At 40.6% G+C, this 21,004-nt stretch overlaps 1 protein-coding gene across 1 annotated transcript in view; it reads left to right on the plus strand.

Moving 5' to 3' along the window:
• PKD1L3 (polycystin 1 like 3, transient receptor potential channel interacting) overlaps positions 1 to 21,004 on the plus strand; it is a 41,728-nt gene that overhangs the window by 11,958 nt on the left and 8,766 nt on the right. Inside the window, 26 exon segments of the mRNA XM_055819002.1 lie at positions 811 to 928; positions 1,551 to 1,758; positions 2,477 to 2,597; positions 2,861 to 3,002; positions 3,501 to 3,701; positions 3,907 to 4,052; positions 4,525 to 4,734; positions 5,576 to 5,701; positions 7,064 to 7,246; positions 8,304 to 8,428; positions 9,258 to 9,384; positions 10,552 to 10,686; positions 11,073 to 11,298; positions 11,721 to 11,914; positions 12,341 to 12,571; positions 12,798 to 12,899; positions 13,115 to 13,293; positions 13,630 to 13,776; positions 14,290 to 14,489; positions 14,640 to 14,866; positions 15,400 to 15,613; positions 16,580 to 16,793; positions 17,578 to 17,809; positions 18,223 to 18,334; positions 19,723 to 19,863; positions 20,511 to 20,696. Coding sequence (XP_055674977.1) covers positions 811 to 928; positions 1,551 to 1,758; positions 2,477 to 2,597; positions 2,861 to 3,002; positions 3,501 to 3,701; positions 3,907 to 4,052; positions 4,525 to 4,734; positions 5,576 to 5,701; positions 7,064 to 7,246; positions 8,304 to 8,428; positions 9,258 to 9,384; positions 10,552 to 10,686; positions 11,073 to 11,298; positions 11,721 to 11,914; positions 12,341 to 12,571; positions 12,798 to 12,899; positions 13,115 to 13,293; positions 13,630 to 13,776; positions 14,290 to 14,489; positions 14,640 to 14,866; positions 15,400 to 15,613; positions 16,580 to 16,793; positions 17,578 to 17,809; positions 18,223 to 18,334; positions 19,723 to 19,863; positions 20,511 to 20,696 — 4,447 coding nt within the window.

Raw genomic sequence — 21,004 nt, forward strand, 5'->3', positions numbered from 1 at the left:
GTGGTTTGACCCTGGCTGAATGCCGGGTACCCACCAAAGCCTGCCTCACCGTGGGCTTCACCAGGGGCTGCCATAGAATCTCTGGGCACCTGGAGCCCCTCCTGCCCTGGCCTGGGGGGCTGCAGAGATGTTGCTCTTACATATCCTCACTCCTCACTCTGTGCTTCTGCTGGCACAGATTATTTTTTTCCCCCCTTCTTAAATACGTATCACAGAGGCACTACCACCGTTGCTGATGGGCTCTGCCCTGGCCAGCAGCAGGCCCATGTCGGAGCGAGCTGGCATTGGCTCCATCGGACATGGGGGAAGCTTCTGGCAGCTTCTCACACAAACCACCTCTGTAGCCCCCCCCCGCCACCAAACCCTTGCCATGCAGACCCACTACATTCAGCTACTGCCTCCTTCTCTTTACCTATAGCCATAATGTATCCACTTCAAATAAAAAAGGCATGTATTAAAAGGTGTACTGGAGGACAAATGATTGTTCAAGGGTTAAAAGTCTTGGTCCAGAAGTGGAAAATTAGTATGAACTAGTTTCCTAAATACCTGCATTAGTTTTGAAAAGGGGAGTTGTGCTCCTAAGCCACTCCCACGTTTGGAAGTATTTTGCCACAAATTTCTCTGTGCCATCCGCTTCTATTCCCATAGCTTCTAGTTCCATGCAACCACTGATCAGGGAGATAGTTTAAACTGAGCTGCACACAGTGACTTGGGGTCTAAAATTTCAGACCTTTTTCATTATAAAGAAGCAAGATACATAGGTGTTTGTACATGCTCCTGTCCTGACTGATACATTTACTTATTATTTAGGATCACAAAAGAAAATACAAAATATATATTAAACCAAGTCGCCACGTGGATCCTTTCACAACTGTTACGCTTGGCTGGTCAGACAACAACAATAATTCCAGTTTTCTCTGGTCCTGTGGTATGTGCATTTCCTCAACTTTTCCCACCAAATTCTATTTGGTGAGCAACAAGCTCACTGTCATGTCAGATCAAGTGGTGAAAATCTGACTAAAGATGGTTTACTCTCTGGCTTTAAGGTTTGCCATTCACTGTACATGAAGAATGTCCTTCTACCTTACCCTGGTTTTAACACCAAACTAATTATGGTATACAATATGGCATAGTACTCAGTTTTGTCTTTTCCCAAATGTTTCAATTTTTCAAGATCTACCTGTCCTAAGCCCTCTCACCCTCGCAGCCAAGAACTAATCCCAAGTGACTTACCTAGTTAGGCATTTGAAAGGTACATGTGTCTCAATAAAACAGCAATAATTAGGATTAAATGTGATGCAAAACATTTGTGGCTGAAAACTAGATTGAGATTCAGGACATCTGTGTTCTATCCCCATATTTATCCCTGACCTCATATATTACTTTGAAAAAGCCAATCTCCACTCTGAACTCTGATTACCCACTCTTTAAACTGGGTTCAGGAAACTTGTCAGCTCTGTAAAGTTCTTTGAAATCTACGGCAGTAAATTCCTTTATAAGAGACATGGGATGTTACGAATATCCTAATTATAAAGGAAATGTTTGTGCAGGAGCTTGCTGGCCAGCGTGGAAAGAATGTGTGCAGCAACAGACAATCCTAACCAACCAAAGTGAAGTGCAAATCCCACCTTCCTGCCTTCCTCCTCCAAAGTCAGCAGTGACTGTCAGGGTTACAGTCCGAAACCATGGCAATGAAGAGAGGCAGGATGAGCAATGTCTCTATGTGACTGCAAAACAAGAACTGCAACTGGAAATCAGGTCTGTTTTTAAACCCTAGTATTCACTGGTTGATGTTATTACTGCACACACATAGTCGAAGGCCACAGTTACTAATAATAATTATAATAAAGTGATAACATACTTATAACTGTAAATCTATTTATACCTTACCATCATAGGAATTACAGACAAAATGGGCCTTGCTGCATTTTCCAGTCCACATTTCTGAACATAATCCTTTTATAAACTCAATAATATTCTTCCCAAGGCCATTTAGGGTTTTTGACCCCATTACATCTTTTCAATGTTGGAGATTTCCATACACAAACCTGTACCTTACAAAACTGTAAGATATGTCCGAAACTTCTACTAGACACCCAGATACACATTATCACCTTAAAACACCCGCTCTTCAAAACTCCAGTGCCTCATTAAAGAGCAGTGGCATTTCAATGATCTATTAATATAATAATTTCAGGAGCTTAAATAGAAGCAGGCTTCATTTGACAGCCTGAATCAGTTTTGCAACATAAAAAGTTTGCAGGTTCTGGGCCTCAGTCATGTTGAAAATGGAGATGAAGGTTCCTAAATCTCTTGCTTTAAAATTAAGTATTTCACTGCTTGTGGGTCATGTGTCACCTGTCTCATTTTGCAGGGCTTTGCAGATTTTCGTCAAAAGACAGTAAAACAATCAACATCAAGGACTATGACATCTCGTACAGTTACTACCTGTAGCTACCCTCTTAATTCCTTACAGGTGTGAGGCAAACTGCAAGCCAGTGAATGCTAGTGGTGAAGTTGTTTTGAGTGTCTCTGGACAGAAGGACTCCCAGACCATATATTACAGCTGGTATTTAGATAACACATTCCAAACCAAGGTGAGAGCATCGGATTCATCAGAAAAACAGCACACACAAAAATAAACATCCATCTCGAGGGCAAGCCACGTGGCCTCAGAGTGACACTTTGTCAAATAAACACTTTGAAAATAATAGTGAAGACCAAGACAAAGGGGTGCCTGGTTTGGGAGGGGTTATAATGAAGGGCACCAAACTGCCAACCTGCTCCTGATAAATCACAACAGAAATCAAAGCAAAGAGCCTCTACAGTCATGTTGTCTTTTCTGTCTGATTTTTTCCAGTCTACAGCCCTCCCTCTAGCCTGTGGCCTGACTGGTTTCCGGCAGAACTCTTTGGAATTGCTTCAAAGCAACACATCCATGTTGAAAATGAACAGCTCCTTCTTGCAATCACAGGGAGAAGCTTTTCAGATTAAAGTAACAGGTAGGGGCAAGCAGGGTTTTTCAGACTCCTTGAAGATAGTCTCTGCCATCGTGACATCACACTGATGTTACACACACATAGCCTCACTGACAAATATGAAGTTACGTTAGACCACAAGTTGAGATCTGTTACTTTACATGTGTGTTCTTTAAAATAATTAAGAGCTAAGTTTGTTCTGGGCTGTTGCACAGCAGGAATAATTCAGTTACCTTACTCTAGGCTGTTAATAACTTTGTTAAGGCTCATCTGAAATGAAGTTATGCTAAATGCTTGATCAAATAATACAGCTTTGTTTTATAGCGTGAACACTACCATGTTTTTAATAGTTCTCCTCTTATGGCTTGTTCAGTAGCAGGATTTCACTTCTGATTTAGGCCCAGACTGATGTTTCTGGTGCCTGAGCAAACAGCATCATTGTTACGTAGATAAAATTAATGTCTGAAGATCAGTGCTGCCAGGGCAGGATTACTGCTGACGTTCTGCTCTCTCCACTCCCAGCAATGACTCAGTGTAGCTACGGGGAGGAGACATACCTTGTCAGCACCGTGCCTCCACCCGAGATCCCCCGTTGTGCTGTGTCTCCCGAGCAGGGATCCGTGCTCGCCACGTTCGCGGTCTCCTGCAGCACTCCTTGCTTGGCAGATTCATGCCAATCCAGTCACAACAGGCAGCTCACGTACTGCTTCTATGTGAACTCCAGTAAGTCCTGAGGTGAACTGTTTGGCTAACTGCTTCTCAGTGCTTCTAGCAAGCACTGTTACTGCTAAGGCACAACCCGTTCTGCTCCCCAGGGAGACTAAAAAGTCAATCAGGCCTGCACCGGGCAAGCCCAGAGTCCCCTGTTCTTAGAGAATAGGAGGTGTCTGTGTGATGCAGGTAGGTGACCCCCTCTTTCTTGTTTCAGATTCTCTGCTGGACTGTGGCCCGGATCCTGAACTCTTCCCAGTTTATCTTCCACTCGGGGAAGAGGAAAATAATTTCATTTTACATATGACAATTACTGTTAGCAACAACTTTGGTGATACAGTTCAAACTAATGCTTCTGTGAAGGTACACAGTAGAATTACTTTCTTTCAAAAACTCTCAAGATGATGCCTAACCCACAATTCACTTTTGGAGCTTCTTCCTGTTTTATATGTATTACTTCCTTCTGAATGTGCCATAATCACAATTTTCCTATCTAAGAGAAACTATTTTCTGTGGACTCAAGGTAGTCAAAAGAATTTTTCACTATCCTTTTTCTAAGGCAGAAGTTTAAAAGATGATCTATTTGGACATTGGGAAGCATAAGCTGTATTTAGTTAGTCTGGAGTTCCTCTGTGTAAGCCCCAGAAAACTCCTGCTTCTGCCCCACTGCTCCAGTAAGGAGATCCTTATCTACTAAAAATAAACCAATAAAAACTAGGAACACAAAGTTTTCTGTCCCACTCTAGCTAGGCTGTCAATAAGATGATCGTGGAAGCCGTTCAAAGATAATTATAACAGTGTTGGCAATGTTAAGCATATCTGATTTCTTCATCAGGTTGGACGTGCAGATATGATCGATGGGAACCTGACCCTGCCAGCTATTGTATCCGAGAAAGCAAACACTATCCTAAAAGACGGGAACAGCAGCATGAGTCTCTTCCAGCTGTATAAGTCAGTGACATCTGTCCTTAATCAGGAGACCCAAGAGGAAAGCTTAAACGTATCTTTACAGATGAACATGCGAAAAGAGGTCAGCCAGACACATGTTGTCTTTCAGTACAATGCAATATAATGGAGCCTTCATATTCTTTGACAGCTCCCAAGTAATAAAAAGCTCATATATCACCACCTGGGATCAATGGAGGTTTCAAGTTTCTAGCATCTGTCTCAGTGTTTGGCACAGGTTTCAGCTATTTTTCACTATTTGCCCACATAAATAATTTGTTTTGTCATCCATCAGTAAAATAATACATTCTCAATTGTTATTACATTACTTTAAACTAATTTGGACAGTGGTTTGAAACTTTAAATTAATCTGATTTTCCACAATTTAAGTATTAATAAAATGGCCTCTCCTGTGGGTAAATACCTAAATTTCCCAAAAAGTACTAGATGGCAGATAATTTTAGTTTGTTCATTTCAGCTACCACCTTAGGTTTCAGTTACAAGCTTTTATTTGTACACTGCTTTGAGTGTCTTGAGTGCCTCCGATGAAAAGATCTAGAGAAATGCAATGTATCCTTCAATTATGATTCATTATTTGAGTAACATCAGTCATACAGGGCTCTACTTTCTCTGGAAATGGCATTTATACAGTAATTCACGTACATTAGTACAAATTCTCACAAGTAACTCTCCTTGCAATTAATGGCTGTTAAGTGTATAAATTGTCTCTGCTGGGAGGTAACATAAAAGTCATGATTATACAGTTACTAAGGCAAGTGGCATCTTGTCAGTAGACCTAGTATCAGTTCAAATGATCCCTCTTGTGGAGTCTTACTCTACCACATAATTTACAGCAAACCTGGCTGCCAATATACAGCACTACTTGCACAGTTCTAATTAGCATGTTATTCCTTTGCCTAATTATCCCTTTTCATCCCAAGCTCCGAGGGCTGATGCTGACAACTCTCTCTGTTGTTAACGTAACATCAATGCAGACTGCTCTTAAAATGTCAGAAGTATTGCAAGAAATCACTTACAGGAGTGAAGAGCTGTCTGTCTCGGCACAGGTAAGAAGCAATTTAACAGTATAGACTCTATTGCACCCCACTGACCTTGTAAGAGCTTCAGTGCTTTACAGTTATCTGTTCTTACCCGTTTTTTCACTGTACCAGCATCTGTATTTTGACCAGAAGGGAACACGTTTTGCTGTTTAGAGTAAGAGAAGCTGGAGTCACAGATAATGTTTCAGCAACCTCTACAATCCGGGCTATGACCATATGGCCCGTTACTTTTTATGAAACATTTTAAAGAGAGAAACTTTAACTTTTAGTCAGAGGCATGTTTGGATGCATGTTTTATCTTGTAAAACGCTCTTAGAATCCTGAAGAAAAACTGTCCAGGAGGGTTTTTCTAGAATTGCCCAGATCCATTTGTCCATGATCCATGCACTGTTGCAAAATGCACACAGGCAAGCTGTCAGTGAGGCAGGAACATGTCAGCACCCACAGGAACTGGGCACAAATGTTCAGATTGGCCTCACAAACATATTTCTTGAATCTTATCTGGCAGCATGACATTATTAGTAGATGATGCTATTTATGCATAAGGAGTGAGCACATGGGCGGACAGAACAAACTGTCACTGGGGAAGTTTCCCAAATATGCTGGCAATAAAAAGAGCTGTCCTGATTTCTGATGTATTATACAGTTGCAGCCAGACAATGGCTTGGGACCATTTCAGCAGTATGTGGTTAACTTTGGCAAAACAAGAGCATAGCTCAGATTCAGCACTCACCCTACAGTAAGGCTGCTAAGCATTTTCAGACTGTGGGAATAGATATGTCCACGCTTGCGATGAATTTGCTTGGTTCCCTCACTGTCCTGGGCTAAAAGTTGGCCAGTGCTTTCACAATCACAAAGCAATCACTGGCTGCATTTGGAAACTAAATAAAAATTGTAAAACATTCTCCTTTGGCACTTAGCACAGCACAAGGCCAAAGGTATTATTACTTGCTGGTAATCCAGCAGGGTCTGTGGAAACAAAGACTGAAATGCACATGCACTTGACAATATGCTGGTATTTATTGGACACACGACCCAAAATTATAACTTAATTTACTATATTACTGTACATCTAAACTGTATTCTTGCCCAGTGTTTGACAGAGAAGCTTGCTTTAGATGTTATTCATCTCATGGATTAAATCTGTAAAGCAGGCTGCATTTTTCAGGTCTGTATATCATCTAGTATATCATCTTTATTGGCATGTGATGTATTATCCCAGCACAAATAATTATAGTAAAAACAGCATTAGCCACAAACAGTCCCATGAGATTTCTCACATTGCAACACTCACTAAATGACACAAGCGTCACTTCTGTCATTTGTAGTCCCAACACATATAAACTTTTCACCTTGTTTTCCATGCAGGTGGAAGCTAGCAACACTCTAAAAGATGTCAGTGCTTCCTTGCTCACTGTAAACACAGAGGACAGCAGAGATGATCAGAAGCTAAAGGACACAGCCAACTATCTATTTAATGCAGTGAGCAATGTTCTTAAAGCTTCTGTAGAAATCAGAGCTGCGAACACTTCAGTGCCAGAGGCAGAACAGGTAATTTTGGTTTGGTCCAGTTTGTAGTGGACTGTGTGTGAACACTTGCTTGCTTTGGAAGGTTTTTAAGAAGCTTTAAAAGTTTTTTTAAATGTTCTGCTGCCGCTCCTGTTTTTAAATTGGCATTGGGTAGGGTTCATTGTGACACCATGATGGACTTGACTATCGAAGGAGACTTCTCCCCAGTTAGACCTGTTAGACTGAACATTCTGCTAATGAAGATGATTGAGGCCTCTTAAGATTTGTTACATTTAAAGCTGAGCAGGACAGAGCCCTAGAGAACACAGTGTATGCCCTCTAATGGATGACAAGCACACAGATTTTTTTTCAGATTTGATCCTATCAGCTCCTTTTTCCTCATAATTCAAGGAAGCCAGAAGTATTCAATATTCATTATTGGCTCTGCTACTTCAAAGCTGGAATCAGCTCTGGTTGCTGCTTACACTTTTTCAGAAAGCCCACTCTGATTTTCTATTCAAATTATGCAACATGTTTATTTTGTCCCGTCCTTTCCTATTTATATGTGCATTGTCACTGTTGCATTTGTGTGCTTCCTGGGCTGAACATGCTTTAACTTTCTTCACTGCAAGGGAGCAGGGGATGAAATAAATGTAACCTGAGAGAAAAGGTTATGAACTGCTCAAACTCCCCCAGGACAACACACTAATGACACGCAATTAATCCATAATTAGTCTTGCTTTTCCAAGTAACTAAAGTGGGCAGATAAAGGGCATTAATGTACAGAAGTGCATTAATATATTGCATCAAATTGATGGTATGTTTGTAGTGCTTCAAATTTCAATGTGTAGAAATTACAAATAATAGGCTATAAAAGCTGCAAGATATTTGCTGTCTGCAATGTTTTAATGAGAATTACAGAAATTGAATTGATAATTAGAAGAACTTTCTCTGAGATTAAGCAGCACATGAACAAGTTTGCCAGCTTTGTCAGACACTGAAAATTAGTACATCTTCCTAAAAGGAAGTAAAGGCAAATAATGTACAACTAGGTGATTCTGAGGAGCTTTGTTGCAAGTTTCCTCTAATCCTTTTCCAGAGTTCAGTGTCACAGCAGCTCCTAGATACAGTTGAGAACCTACAGAGTGCCCTTCTGTTTGGGAAAGAACCCGATGATGAACCAACAGTCCTTACCACTCCTTCTGCTACAATGTACATACACAGGTAACACTAACCCTGTCCTCCCACTTAGGCTCAGGGTAGTTAACCAAATTTGCCAGAAATACTCATTACATCGTCCTTAAAAGGAACCACCCAACTAAATATCATAGCATAATGACAACTTCAAGAGTGCAATGAGGCTGTCATTACAAACTGATAGTAAGAATAGCTTGGACTCCAATTAGCTTCAATAATGCCACCTTAGAAATTCTCATGCCACGTCTTCTTTGGCCAACACAGTGTTTACTACTGTTTCCTGGATGAGGCACTAGTCTCTTACCCTTGAAATTTTGTGGAAAACTCATGTCATGCCAGTTAAGCTTTTTTTTTTCTTTTCCAAGTTGCCAATAATGACATGTTATATAGAACTGTAACCAGCTTGGCAGAAGCAAATATAATCACAAGGAGCCTGATAAGCATTCTCCATTCCCTATAATCAATCCTAAATTGTTCCCCAAGAGCCTGGTTTTCATCCACATTTAACTGTGCATTCAAATCAAGAGCATGTTCATGCAGAAAGCAGGTAGATCTTTCGTCAAAGTACACTTAGTTGGGTACCACTGCCTATCCAGATACACCAATTCCCCCCCTTTTTTGATGATTCTATGGTAGCGTTATGTGGAGTACTATGTCAGGGACAGATTAATGTACTAAGTATTTACTGACAGAGTTAGGAACAGTTTTGCAACAAAGTTATACTCGTGAAGTGAGAAAGATTTTTCTCTAGATAAGAAGTCCATGCTATTGATGGGGTTTTTTTCTGGTCTGATTTTTTTTTCCCTGCCTGTTTCCTTTTATTCTGCTTTGCTTGTGTTCAACCCTAACTGGACAGATTACAAACAGAAACCATGGATGGCACATCCATTAACATCTCCAATTCCAGTTCTGCCAGCTTTACTCTGCCACCTGCTTCCTCTCTCAGTGTTTCAGGAGTTGATGATGAAACAGTGGATATAAGGGCAAGTAAACAGATTTTATCTGACTCAATCTGATATATAACTTACATTCTTGATCTAGTGCTTTTAGAATCTTTTCTCCTTTTACAAAGAATACACAAGAAAATGTGTATGCCAGCATCATGCCAAGAAAATAATTTGAAATATTTTTGGTCAAAGAAGCTTCCATTTATTTCAATTGCATAGGGTTGGTTCAGCCAGCTAAGGAGGACTGAATGCTTAAATTCCCCATCCCATCAACCCCTCATGTACGCTCTTGATTCATACTTGCATGTTGGTTAGAGAATGCAATGGAATGAATCAATACCTATAAATCTATTTGCTGTTTGTTTACATGCTCTGAGGAGGATGCAACAGCCCAGAGTCCACATCACTATTAAAATTTACCTGCAGCAGTCCTATCTCATCCCAGCTAGAAATAAATGAGTTTGAGGCACTCAGATGCTGCAGGAGACAAAAGGCTTGCGAATGTCCTGATGATAACACATCCCTCATCTGAATTAGGATGTGGTTTTGCTTTCCTCAAAACACTAGATTGCATATTACTGTTGTGCTTTTTATAATACATTTTCTAAAGGCCTCTCTGGTTGATTTGTCACTCCCAGGAAACCCCTACAATACCTGCAAAAAATGTATTTTTTTTCATTGTGTCTTTTCCAGCTCCCCTATAAAATGTCCAGAGCCCACCAAAACCAGTGGAAACGCATCCATCATTTTACCTGAGTATTAGGAGAGGTTCCTGAATCCTCTCATTGGACTGACGGCTCTAACATACTCTTCTGTGCATTGCTATCATAATAGAAACAGACTTCTGTTCCTAATTCCAAGAGGGGTGCCACAGCCTAACTTTGGTGGAGTTACTTTGAAAGAGACTTATGCAATTACATTTTGATATCCGGTGTCTAAAAGGCAAAAGGGTTACACAGAATGGAAACAATAAATATTGTTGTACACATACCATATTTCAGAATCAAAATGACTTCCAAGGTCTGTGTTTAACCTACCTTAGAGATAAGGCAGCTTCTTATTTAAATCTGCAAGGAGGCTTCTTTTAAGTCGAGTATTGTTTGGGTCTGAGCTCAAGCTTTCACTATTCAGCAATTTAGAGTGTGAATATAATGAAATATTGCCAATAGCTCGATTGTCTGATTGTTAACGTCTTGCTAATAGATGGTGAGCTTTGCCGTGAATCCCTTTTCCTCCAGTGACACCAATTTTGACATCAGTGGAACAGTGGGAGGTCTAAGTCTTACTGGTCTAGATGGCTTGACCATACCAGTCAGCAATCTCAAAGAGAACATTGAGGTAAACCCACTATTTTCTATCCCTCTCCCTCTTTTCCCATTTTTTCCTTCTTCCGTTAATGAACTGTCATTTATGTTATCATCTTCTGTGAGGTGACTGCAAATGGTGGTAGTGTTCATTGCATCATATAATGGGATCGTGGTGCCTGCATTTGTGATGGAGGGATATGTGTGATGTGGTGAATGACATAATAAATATTTGTCTTTTCTTTTCAGAGGTTAGCTAAAAGTATCAAGAAAAATACTTTGAAGCCGGTATTTTTGCTGGACATGCTTTCCCTGTGTTATGAAAAAATATTATCTACCATGTGGCTATATTGTGCTGATAGATAATAGAAGCAAGATGCTTTGCTGTATTTAAAACTATGTCTTTCTGTTTAAAAACAGATAATGTTACCAAGGCTTTCAGCAACTCAGGAAGATAAGATTCTGTTGAATCTGGGCAATTTTAGTACTTTCCAAGTTAATGTTACCTCAGAAAACACATCTATAGTGATCCACCTGGAATCTGAACATGACATTCCACTAATACTCTACTTAGGATACGGTTATCGCCCAAATGAAACTAACTATGATATGAAAACGCATCTGTTCTATAAGAAAACTACTGGAGGTAAGATAACTTGTTAGTGACTCACAAACTTGTGCATTCTGGGCTTGTGTTACCAAAACACTTTCACCACCCGTAGCAAGTGAAGTGCACTCAGTACGGGGAGTTCTCATGCACAACTTCACAGCACACGCATATATTTGCAGAATGAGCCGTGACCGTGAGTTCAGACATCTAACTGGAAAGAAACCTCTCAAACAAGTTTCAATCTGTCATGCTTCGAGGTTCCAAACTCTAGTATACAGTGTTCACTAACAGGAGCAAGGAGCGGGATGCTTTGAACAATGGGTTGCCAAGAATTATTTCATACCTGTTTCTTCAGTTTATTTAATGATACGCAATACAGCTGCATACTTCTGAATTAGCATTTATATATATATATATATATATATATATCTCCTGAAACTAAAATATTTATGTTCAAGGTGAGACAAACACCTGGGTTCTTAGCTCAGAAGAACTCTCTTTTGGAGAGGGAAGCTACTATTTCATGGTTTTACAAGACATGGGAATGGATTCCACAGTCTATGACAGGCTAACTATAGCTGTCACTTGCTTTGCATCCCGCTGTGTATTTTGGGATGAGCACCAGGGGAGCTGGAACAGCTATGGATGCCATGTAAGTAGAGTGAAACAAAACTTTGTATTATATACTTCAAAGCCAGCCCTTATAACTGCCATCTTGTAGTAAAATGATAGCACTGAACTCACACCATAAAACAAGATCATTCTGAGATGTTTTAATAAATTGAAGATTAGTCATAACAGACTAAGCTTCAAATGACATTTCCATTTCAGTTGCTTGGGATGGGCTTTTATGTAAGAAGAAATGGAAACATTCTGACAAGGCTGTATTATATAATAATGCCTGATTCTGGCTAGATATTAGAATGAATATTCCTTATTGGACCTTGAACAGTTCTTTTCTGTATAGCAGTTCTCCACAAGAATTTAGCAATCTCAGCACAGTCTTTTCATTTGCTTGGTAAGTTACCTAATACTTCGAAGCCAAATGTTTTTTCAGGAATTTTTTTCTGGTTTTCAGGTAGGACCAAAAACAAATCCTAGAAGCACACACTGCCTCTGTAACCATCTGACCTTCTTTGGGAGCTCCTTCTTTGTCATACCCAATGCCATAGATGTTAGCAAAACTACAGAGCTATTTCTTACATTTGTGGACAACCCTGTGGTGGTGACAACTGTAGGATGCATCTTTCTGATATATGTGCTTGTAGTTATTTGGGCTCGAAGGAAAGATATCCAGGATGATGCCAAAGTAAGTCTTCAGCTAATAAAGACTGAATGTATTTTAGGCTAATTCCCACTTTGCCTAGCCTGTTTTAATAGGAGTTCTTCAAGCAATCCTACTCCTTTCCCTGTAACTCTCTGTTTACTGATAAGTATATGCACTGTTCACAAGATGAAAAAGTCCTATCCATGGCTTTAAGGAATCCATACTTACAGAACAGCTCACGCGCTGCTTGTGTTGTGTCACTTTGCAGGTGAAAATCACAGTACTGGAAGACAATGACCCCTTTGCTCAGTATCGTTACCTTGTGACAGTTTTTACAGGACACCGCCGTGGGGCAGGCACAACCTCCAAGGTATCGATGGCACTGAGTGGTAAGACAATTTATGCACTCATTTAGGGAACTGGATGAATAACAGAGCACCTGAAGCTATTAAACAGGACAGCTCAAATGCAACGTCTAAGCCAGAAAGTCCTTAGATTTGATGAAAGCAGGAAGAGTATGCTAGAGGAACAATCATACATAGGATCAAGGTGTACAAGTCTTCTTTTTGCCATCTTATTCTCCAGGTGACTCTCACCCTCTATGGACTGGAAGGAGAGAGTGAGCCACACCATCTGACTGATCCTGATACATCAGTCTTCGAACGTGGAGGAGTGGATGTTTTTCTGCTCTGCACCTTCTTCCCTCTTGGGGAACTGCAGAGTATTAGATTGTGGCACGATAATTCAGGGGACAGTCCATCCTGGTAAGTGGAGATCTGGAGATCACGGGAAGCAAAGAACCACAAATATTATATTATAATGATAGCAGCTTTTCTAATATTTGAAAAATATCCTTTCTAAAGTGCTAGAAAGGAAAGGAGCGTTAATGTCTCATTTTTGCAGATCAATAGATCAAATCATAACCTACCCTGCAGGACCAGGAGTGCTTCCCATATCCTGTGCCCAGTGCAGGATGGGAAGTACTCTCTGCCTTAAAGTTTAGAAGAAGCCAAAGGCCAGAGTTTGACCTCCATAGTCAAATCAGGTTCTGAACTTCACACCACTCACATGTAATTGTGCCCTGTATGTTTCTCCAACAGGTATGTGAATCGAGTACTGGTCCATGATCTGGCATGGGATCATAAATGGTCCTTCCTCTGTAACTCATGGCTAGCCATTGATATTGGAGAGTGTGTCCTAGATAAAGTGTTCCCAGTAGCTACAGAACAGGACATGAAGCAGTTCAGGTACCTTCTATTTTATGGAATTTTTTACTCTTGATAGCAATCAGTCTGGAAAAGCAAGTACGCAAAACAGATCAAATCCCTAAACAAAAATGAAAACAAGGGAGGTCTTTCCATTGCCCTCACAGGGCTCTGAATAAGGAAAAGAGGAAGGATGGTTATGAAGTCTGATCATTACCCTAACAGTAATACCACACTGGAAATACTGGTGTTAAAGAAGAATAGCCTGACAAGACCTACAGAAACCCAAGTATTTTCTCTCATGTGTAACTCCCCTGACAATTTATATAGACACTGCTCATGGTTAGGTTTCCCTCCACGGTGTGGCCAGAAGGAAAGGACATAAGTAACTATGACCATTCCATGCAAATCAAGCCATGATACTTGGTATGTTCTCATAGTTACTACTTCTTCTGATAGGCCCTAGAAGTGTGAACAGGCCAGGACCCTGAACTCAGCTTTATTTATCCCTCTCCTTTTTAAGTATCCATTTGATTTCCCTCTCCTCCTTCCCAGCAATCTGTTTTTCATGAAGACCTCCAAAGGTTTCCAGGATGGGCACATCTGGTACTCGGTTTTCAGCCGCTCCCCACGCAGCTCCTTCACACGAGTCCAGCGTGTGTCATGTTGCTTCTCACTGCTTCTCTGCACCATGCTGACCAGCATCATGTTCTGGGGAGTGCCAAAGGATCCAGCCGAGCAGAAAATGGACTTGGGTAACCATCCTCACCATTGCTTGGGCAGGGAAATAGAGAGACAGCAGAATCTAGAAGCAGGACAGTTGAACAAATGGGCCTTTAGACAAAAAAGAGATCTGATGATTCCTGGGGTTATTTTTACTCCTCCCCTCTGTTTGATCTTGACAGGTAAGATCGAGTTTACGTGGCAGGAAGTGATGATTGGCTTTGAGAGCTCACTCCTCATGTTCCCCATCAACCTGCTCATTGTGCAGATCTTCAGGAACATACGATCCCGGCCAGCCACGCAGGGGAGAGAGAAGAAGCTGGGAAAGAATGGTCGAGTGTCCCCCAGCCTACCTCCCACCCCACAGGTCACCCAGGCTGTCTCACTCACTCCAGAGGCTGTGATAAAGGCAAGTCCCCGTGGCTACTTCCCAGTAGTACTGGCATGCACTGCCCTCTGCTGCCATGCACTGCCCGGCACCCCTGATTTCACAGCAGAAATCCCTGTCAGATACCCTTCAGCTTGTCTGAAGCCAAAAGCTAATTTGCACTGGTGGCAAGCACTCACCCACCCACATGGAATCCTCGACTTCATTAAGATCTGCCAATGTACATCCCAGCCTTTGCACAATTACGTGCAACCAAAATCACTGTGGCCAGTGACTAAAGCAAGGTTAAAGCAAACATTAAGGAAGACAGTGAAGATAAAAGGTCTCATAGATCCTGTCTTTCTCAGCTTAGGTCCTCAGGCAGGTAAACTGTATTTTCGAATCCTGTCTCGTTGAAATCTGCCTGTCACATCCAGCACTGTAGGATGTGCTATTCTTATTCATTCTGGAGATTTTAACAATTGGTGCAGCTCCCAGCCAGTGGTGCCTTCACATCACATCAGCTTAAGTCACTGCAGCCAGAGACACTGCTGTATTGCTGCTGTCTTTTCTAGGACATAAGAAGAATTGCCAACTCACTCTTTAAAGCCCTGCAGACTCCACCTCTCACTTCAGTATCAGATCTTGGAAAATCAGCTAACATCAACACATTTTTGGCATTGATCGAGGACATCGTCTGCCAGCAAAACACAGCTGGGCAAGAGTTTTATGATGACAGCAAGAAGGATGACCCTATAATTGTCACATTAGGTGCTATGGATATACAAGGTAAACAGCACAATGTGACATGCCTACTGAAACCTTTGTAGTGAAAATGATGGTAATGCTGGATGTGATAACCCAAGCTCTTCTTCCATTCTGACTCAAAGGCAATTACAGAATCACAGAATAGTTGAGGTCAGAATGGATCTCTGAAGATTGTCTAGTCTACCACCCTGCTTAGAGCAGGGTCACCTGGAGATATTGAATATCTCCAATATTCAATAGAGATGATGGAGTCTCCACAAATCCTCTGAGCAAGCCATTCCAGTGTCCAACAGCTTTCACAATACAGAATTTTTTCCTAATGTTTAGACAGAATTCCCGTGTTTTAATTTGTGCCCCTTGTCTGTTGTCCTTTCACTGTGCACCACTGAGCACCCAACTGAATAAAGACACTATGAAGTCTCTACTTCGTATGCTGTAGAACGAAATGTTCGCTACCAGCCTGGCTTGGGAGCAGGATCAGTATCTCATAGCATAAAGACCCACAAATATCAGTTGTTTCACAGTCTTTTTGCCCTGTCCTTTTTTTCTTCTTGGCCTTGTGCCTTGTTCCTTTCAGTCTGACTCTTAACTTAGGCAATCATTTATTTTCAATTAAACAAGACCGTTTGAGTAAACAATCCCATTGATTTCATTAAGACTCACATTTGGCTTTTCAAATGAGTCTACCAAGTGACTAATTGCACAGGTAAACTATGAACAAATTAACACTTGATCTTATCTGACTTCTCTTTTAAGGTTTTAGGACCTCTGTTTAAGTAAGTTGCCTTCTGGCAACAATTCCAGCCCATTCCAACAGAAGAGCATTAAGCTCTAGTACTAAAGCTGTTTTTACATGTCCCTTCAAAAGTTACTCTACACTTTCATAATCTTGAGCTCCAGTTCTGCTACCCTTTGTACTGAACAATATTTTAATCTAGGAATAGCTATGCTGATTTTCTTTGAAAATTAATAATTATTTGCCTGCAGAAAAAACAAGGAGCCCAACTCCAGAGACGGGAATGAGTGAGCGACTGAAATACAGTGATTACAATCGCTGCTTGTACATTCAACTCCAGCATGTAGAGAAAGAGCTGGAACTACTGGGGCCCCATAAATTTCAGATGCCGCAGAGTTACACACAAGCTATTCATCAGGTTCAGCACATGAAGAACCTCCTGGAGAACCAGATCTGCTCATCAGCGTCCATCAGTAAGAGGTAACCTAGTTCTCATCTCGATCTAAGTAAATTCAGGTTGTGAATCAAAACTGGTCAGGATGACGAAGCCAAATTACTGCTTAATATGTGCTAGATAACCATTATTATAGTTGTAGAAACACGTTTTACTATTATACTGTTGTAGGAGCAACAAAGAAATCTCAATGCACTGTGAACCACACACAAAAGCAATTATGACCAATCATCGCCCGTTGGCATTTTTGCCTCCAAGATTGAATATTACAATACAATGCCACACCAAAGGGCTGAGATAATCACTGAGCTCCAAAGTATCAGAAGTCTCTTAAAATGTATGGATAAAGAGAAATTAATAAGCAGACAAAAATATTTCAGTGAAATATGATAATTAAGTTGGAAGTATTGAAAAAAATAGCACTAATTATATCTCTGGCCTTTATGGTGATCACAGGAGATGTTTCCAGCAATTAAAATGCACTCACAGTTTTATTTGTCAATATTTCTACCAGAGGTTCAATTATGTATGACTAAGGAGTAAATAAGTAAATAAGGAGTAAATAAATATTTGCTTTTATTTCAGCTGATCTCTGCACTTACTCATATTTTTGCTTACTGTACTTTTTGCTATCCATATATTCTACGTAACTGCATTAGTTCAAAGAACTTGGAATATTTTGATTGACATTTTAAATCATAAGATGTTGCTGTCCCTGCTTAACCCAAAGACTGTGATTTTGACTTTTCTGTTCCACTGCAGAGTGATTTTTTTCTCTTCTGATTGACTCCCAAGGTGGTCCCTTACTCCAAGCTTCTCCGGTGATGGCAAGAAAAGCTCTTCTTCCAAAGGGCTGCCCTGGTGGTTTGTGTTCATTGCCTGGTTCCTGGTTGCAGCCACCAGCAGCGTATCTGGGTTCTTTACCATGCTCTATGGGCTGCATTACGGCAAGGATAACTCCATCAAGTGGCTGATCTCCATGGCCATCTCCTTCTTGGAAAGTCTTTTCATCACACAGCCCTTAAAGGTGAGATCCTCAGCCAATATGAACTCATTTTACTATCATTTCAGGAAGACAATGTAATGTGTTCTAAAGAACCACAGGATTTAATATGTAAAATGAGAAGTCTCGGCCATAAAAACAAGAGCTAGCAGGTGGTTTACAGAGTTCTGTTGTCTTTTGCTGACCTTAACTTCATTAGTTTCATCTCCCTTGTTTTGCTAGGGTTTAATAGATGATGAGGTTGTCATGTGGCAAAATCAGTTTAGCTGGCTGGACTGTGCACTGTTCTCTTGTTTATGAGCTTCAGCTGCATGAGTTCAACAAAGCCAAAGCACAGCTGTTCTCCTGCAGTGCCTGGATCCAAAGGGATCCCGGTCAAAACCAGACTTCTTTATATGAAATGGGCATATGGTGAGTCTATAGCTAATTCTTTGCAGGTGCTGGGATTTGCTGCTTTTTTTGCCCTGGTTTTGAAGAAGGTAGAACATGAGGATGAAGAAGACACAGCTATCAATGGGCCTTTATCTGCACCAGGTAACTACCTGTGAAGTGAGAGATTATTAAAGAAAGTGAAGTGTTCTCCAAGCTTTTGGAGTGCTTTATGCACAAATGTGTGACTCAGCTCAACTGAGAACTTCACTGGTTATCTTTATATACCTGAATCCTAGCTGACAAGGTTAGCAGAAATCACTACATCCACAGGTGTTGTGACTATGTGTCTATCTATTAGCATTCCCATGATCAAGATGGAAGTGGAAACAAACCTAAATAACTCATTTTATGCCAGTTAGAGAACACATGAAGATGACTATATGTTTAGGTTGGATAAATCTGGCAGAACACTTAATGGAAAAGACCACAAGGTCAAAAAGATGTAGAAGAAGTAGTTCTGCATCCAAACACTAATACTTCCTTGTTTATCTTTTTACTGCTGCAAATAGATATACATGCACAATCTCCCCTAGCCCTGTTGCAAGATTGCCCCTGGAGGGGCAGTTACTGGAGGACCTATTTGCTGCCAGGATACTGGTATTTGACCCCTTCCTTCTCTCCACCCCTGGCTTGCCTACATCAGGAAAAATGATGTATTCTCCTATATTGATTCATACTAGATCAAGAATACAAGTGCATAGTCAATTACTTCTCAGTCCATCATCATTCAAGAAACATCTGGAAAAGAGTATGTGGCAAACTGATTGAAGCCATTATAATAGCAATTAATGAATCAGTGCTATTAGTATGCAGTAACCATGCTTAAATATTTTTATATCTCATGTCAGACATAAGAAAAATGAGATAGAAAAGGAGGCCTGTTTTAGCTCTGTGTAGCCATCTCGGTATTCATGGCATGGCTTGCAACAAAACCTGTAACCTAGTAAAAACAAACACAGGACCCAACACAAAATGCACTCCTGAGATGGGTAGATCTTTATCTGACAAACATTCGTAATACTCTCAAGGAAATTTCCCACCTCCTTTAAAATCTTACATGAAAGTTCTCAGTTTATATACTTTTCCACAACCACAATTACCTGTATTGCTCCCATAAGCCTGGATTAGATCAGATTGGCTTCTGCAATCACAATTATGCCTAAAAAAAGCTGACACTAGCAGACAGGAGTCCTAAGGCACAGCAAAGAATCCTGATCTGTAACTTCCTCCCTGATTAGCCTCAGGCCCTGAATACATCACCTCCTGAGATGCTCAGCCTAAAGAGACACACTTGGATTACACCTGGTCCTAAACCTAATACACTGTGTTTGTGAGCTCCCTTCCTCCCCACTGTTTGCTTTACTAATACTGATTAGATCTCATCCCCTGTCTTTCTAAAGGGAAAGCATTAAATAGAAATGTTTCCTTATAATGTCCAAAGAAACAAAAAGCAGGTCATAGACAATCTGTTAACTAATTCCAGGGCTCACTGCTCTCACTCACAGGTGATCCAAATCCTCTCTTTGGAGCCCGACGGGACAGTAGAAGCAATATTTACCGGCCACCTCCTGCAGCTGATGTGGAGAAAATGAAAGTCAGTTGCATCAAGGAGCAGAAAGCATTTGCCCTCATCAGAGAAATCCTAGGTATTATCCATATGTACATTATCTTGTTTTATTCAGTAGTGTTCCCAAGTATTTTTACATCAGTGCAAATGTTGTCATATCTTTAGCTTTCTGCCAGCCATGTGTGTGTAGAGACAGGCTGTTCAGTGGCAGTTGGAGCCAAAAGGGGGTGGCAATGTTAACTGGAGGTAAAAGTGTGGCTGAGGCTTGATTTTATGGTAAAGAAACACATAACATGCATGAGAGGTTAAAGAAAAGTTAGAGTACAAGAAGGAGGTCAACAGTTAAATAAATTGAAATCAAAAGAGCAGATGGATGATGCTTTTTATACCCCAGTTTTATTTCCTCTAAAAACAATGGAAAGAATTACCTCAACTCCCCTTGGAGCAAAGTTAAACCACTCATTTTATTTAGAGCTGTCATTACTATTCGTGTTCAGCCAGCTTTCCCGCTTATTTTCTCAACCACTTACTCCAAATGTGATATGCTTAAACTGCAGCGCAGTGAAGTAGCCTGTGTAAATTCATTAGCAGTGGTCAGTCGGAGCCTAGCAAAACATGTCCTTAACCTAATAAGTGATGACAACAGTAATCATTCGTGCAATCTATTTTGAACCGCAGTGTGAATTCTGAGCTCACATGTGCTGTTTCTTCTTGGTTTTTTTCTAGCCTATCTGGGGTTTTTATGGATGCTGTTACTAGTGGCCTATGGGCAGAGAGATCCCAATTCCTACTACTTAAACAAACACATTGAGAACAGCTTTACAGATGGATTTCATGATGTCTACAGTTATCGGGATTTTTTCACATGGGCAAACACTACCTTAGTCAAAAATCTTTATGGATCATATAAAGGTACAGAGTCACACTGTTTCATTTCAGCTTGTCAGATTCTGAAACATTATCTTTTATATGTATCTCTAACTTGCACATGCATATTTGAGTGGAGAAAGTGACTGTGAGTATATAAGGCTAGTATGGATTGTTATAATATGAATGCTAGTGGATAACAAAAACCCCACAGCCTGACCTCAAGTTTAATGTGCTCTGATATTTTCCTTATATTTAATATAATCAAAAGTTCTGCACTATAATGTTACATTTTTCACATTTTACATTACTCATTCCAGATATTCAGATCTATACCTCAATTTTACACGTTC

This window comes from Falco peregrinus, chromosome 14, assembly GCF_023634155.1.
Source record: "Falco peregrinus isolate bFalPer1 chromosome 14, bFalPer1.pri, whole genome shotgun sequence".
Classification (NCBI taxonomy): domain Eukaryota; kingdom Metazoa; phylum Chordata; class Aves; order Falconiformes; family Falconidae; genus Falco; species Falco peregrinus.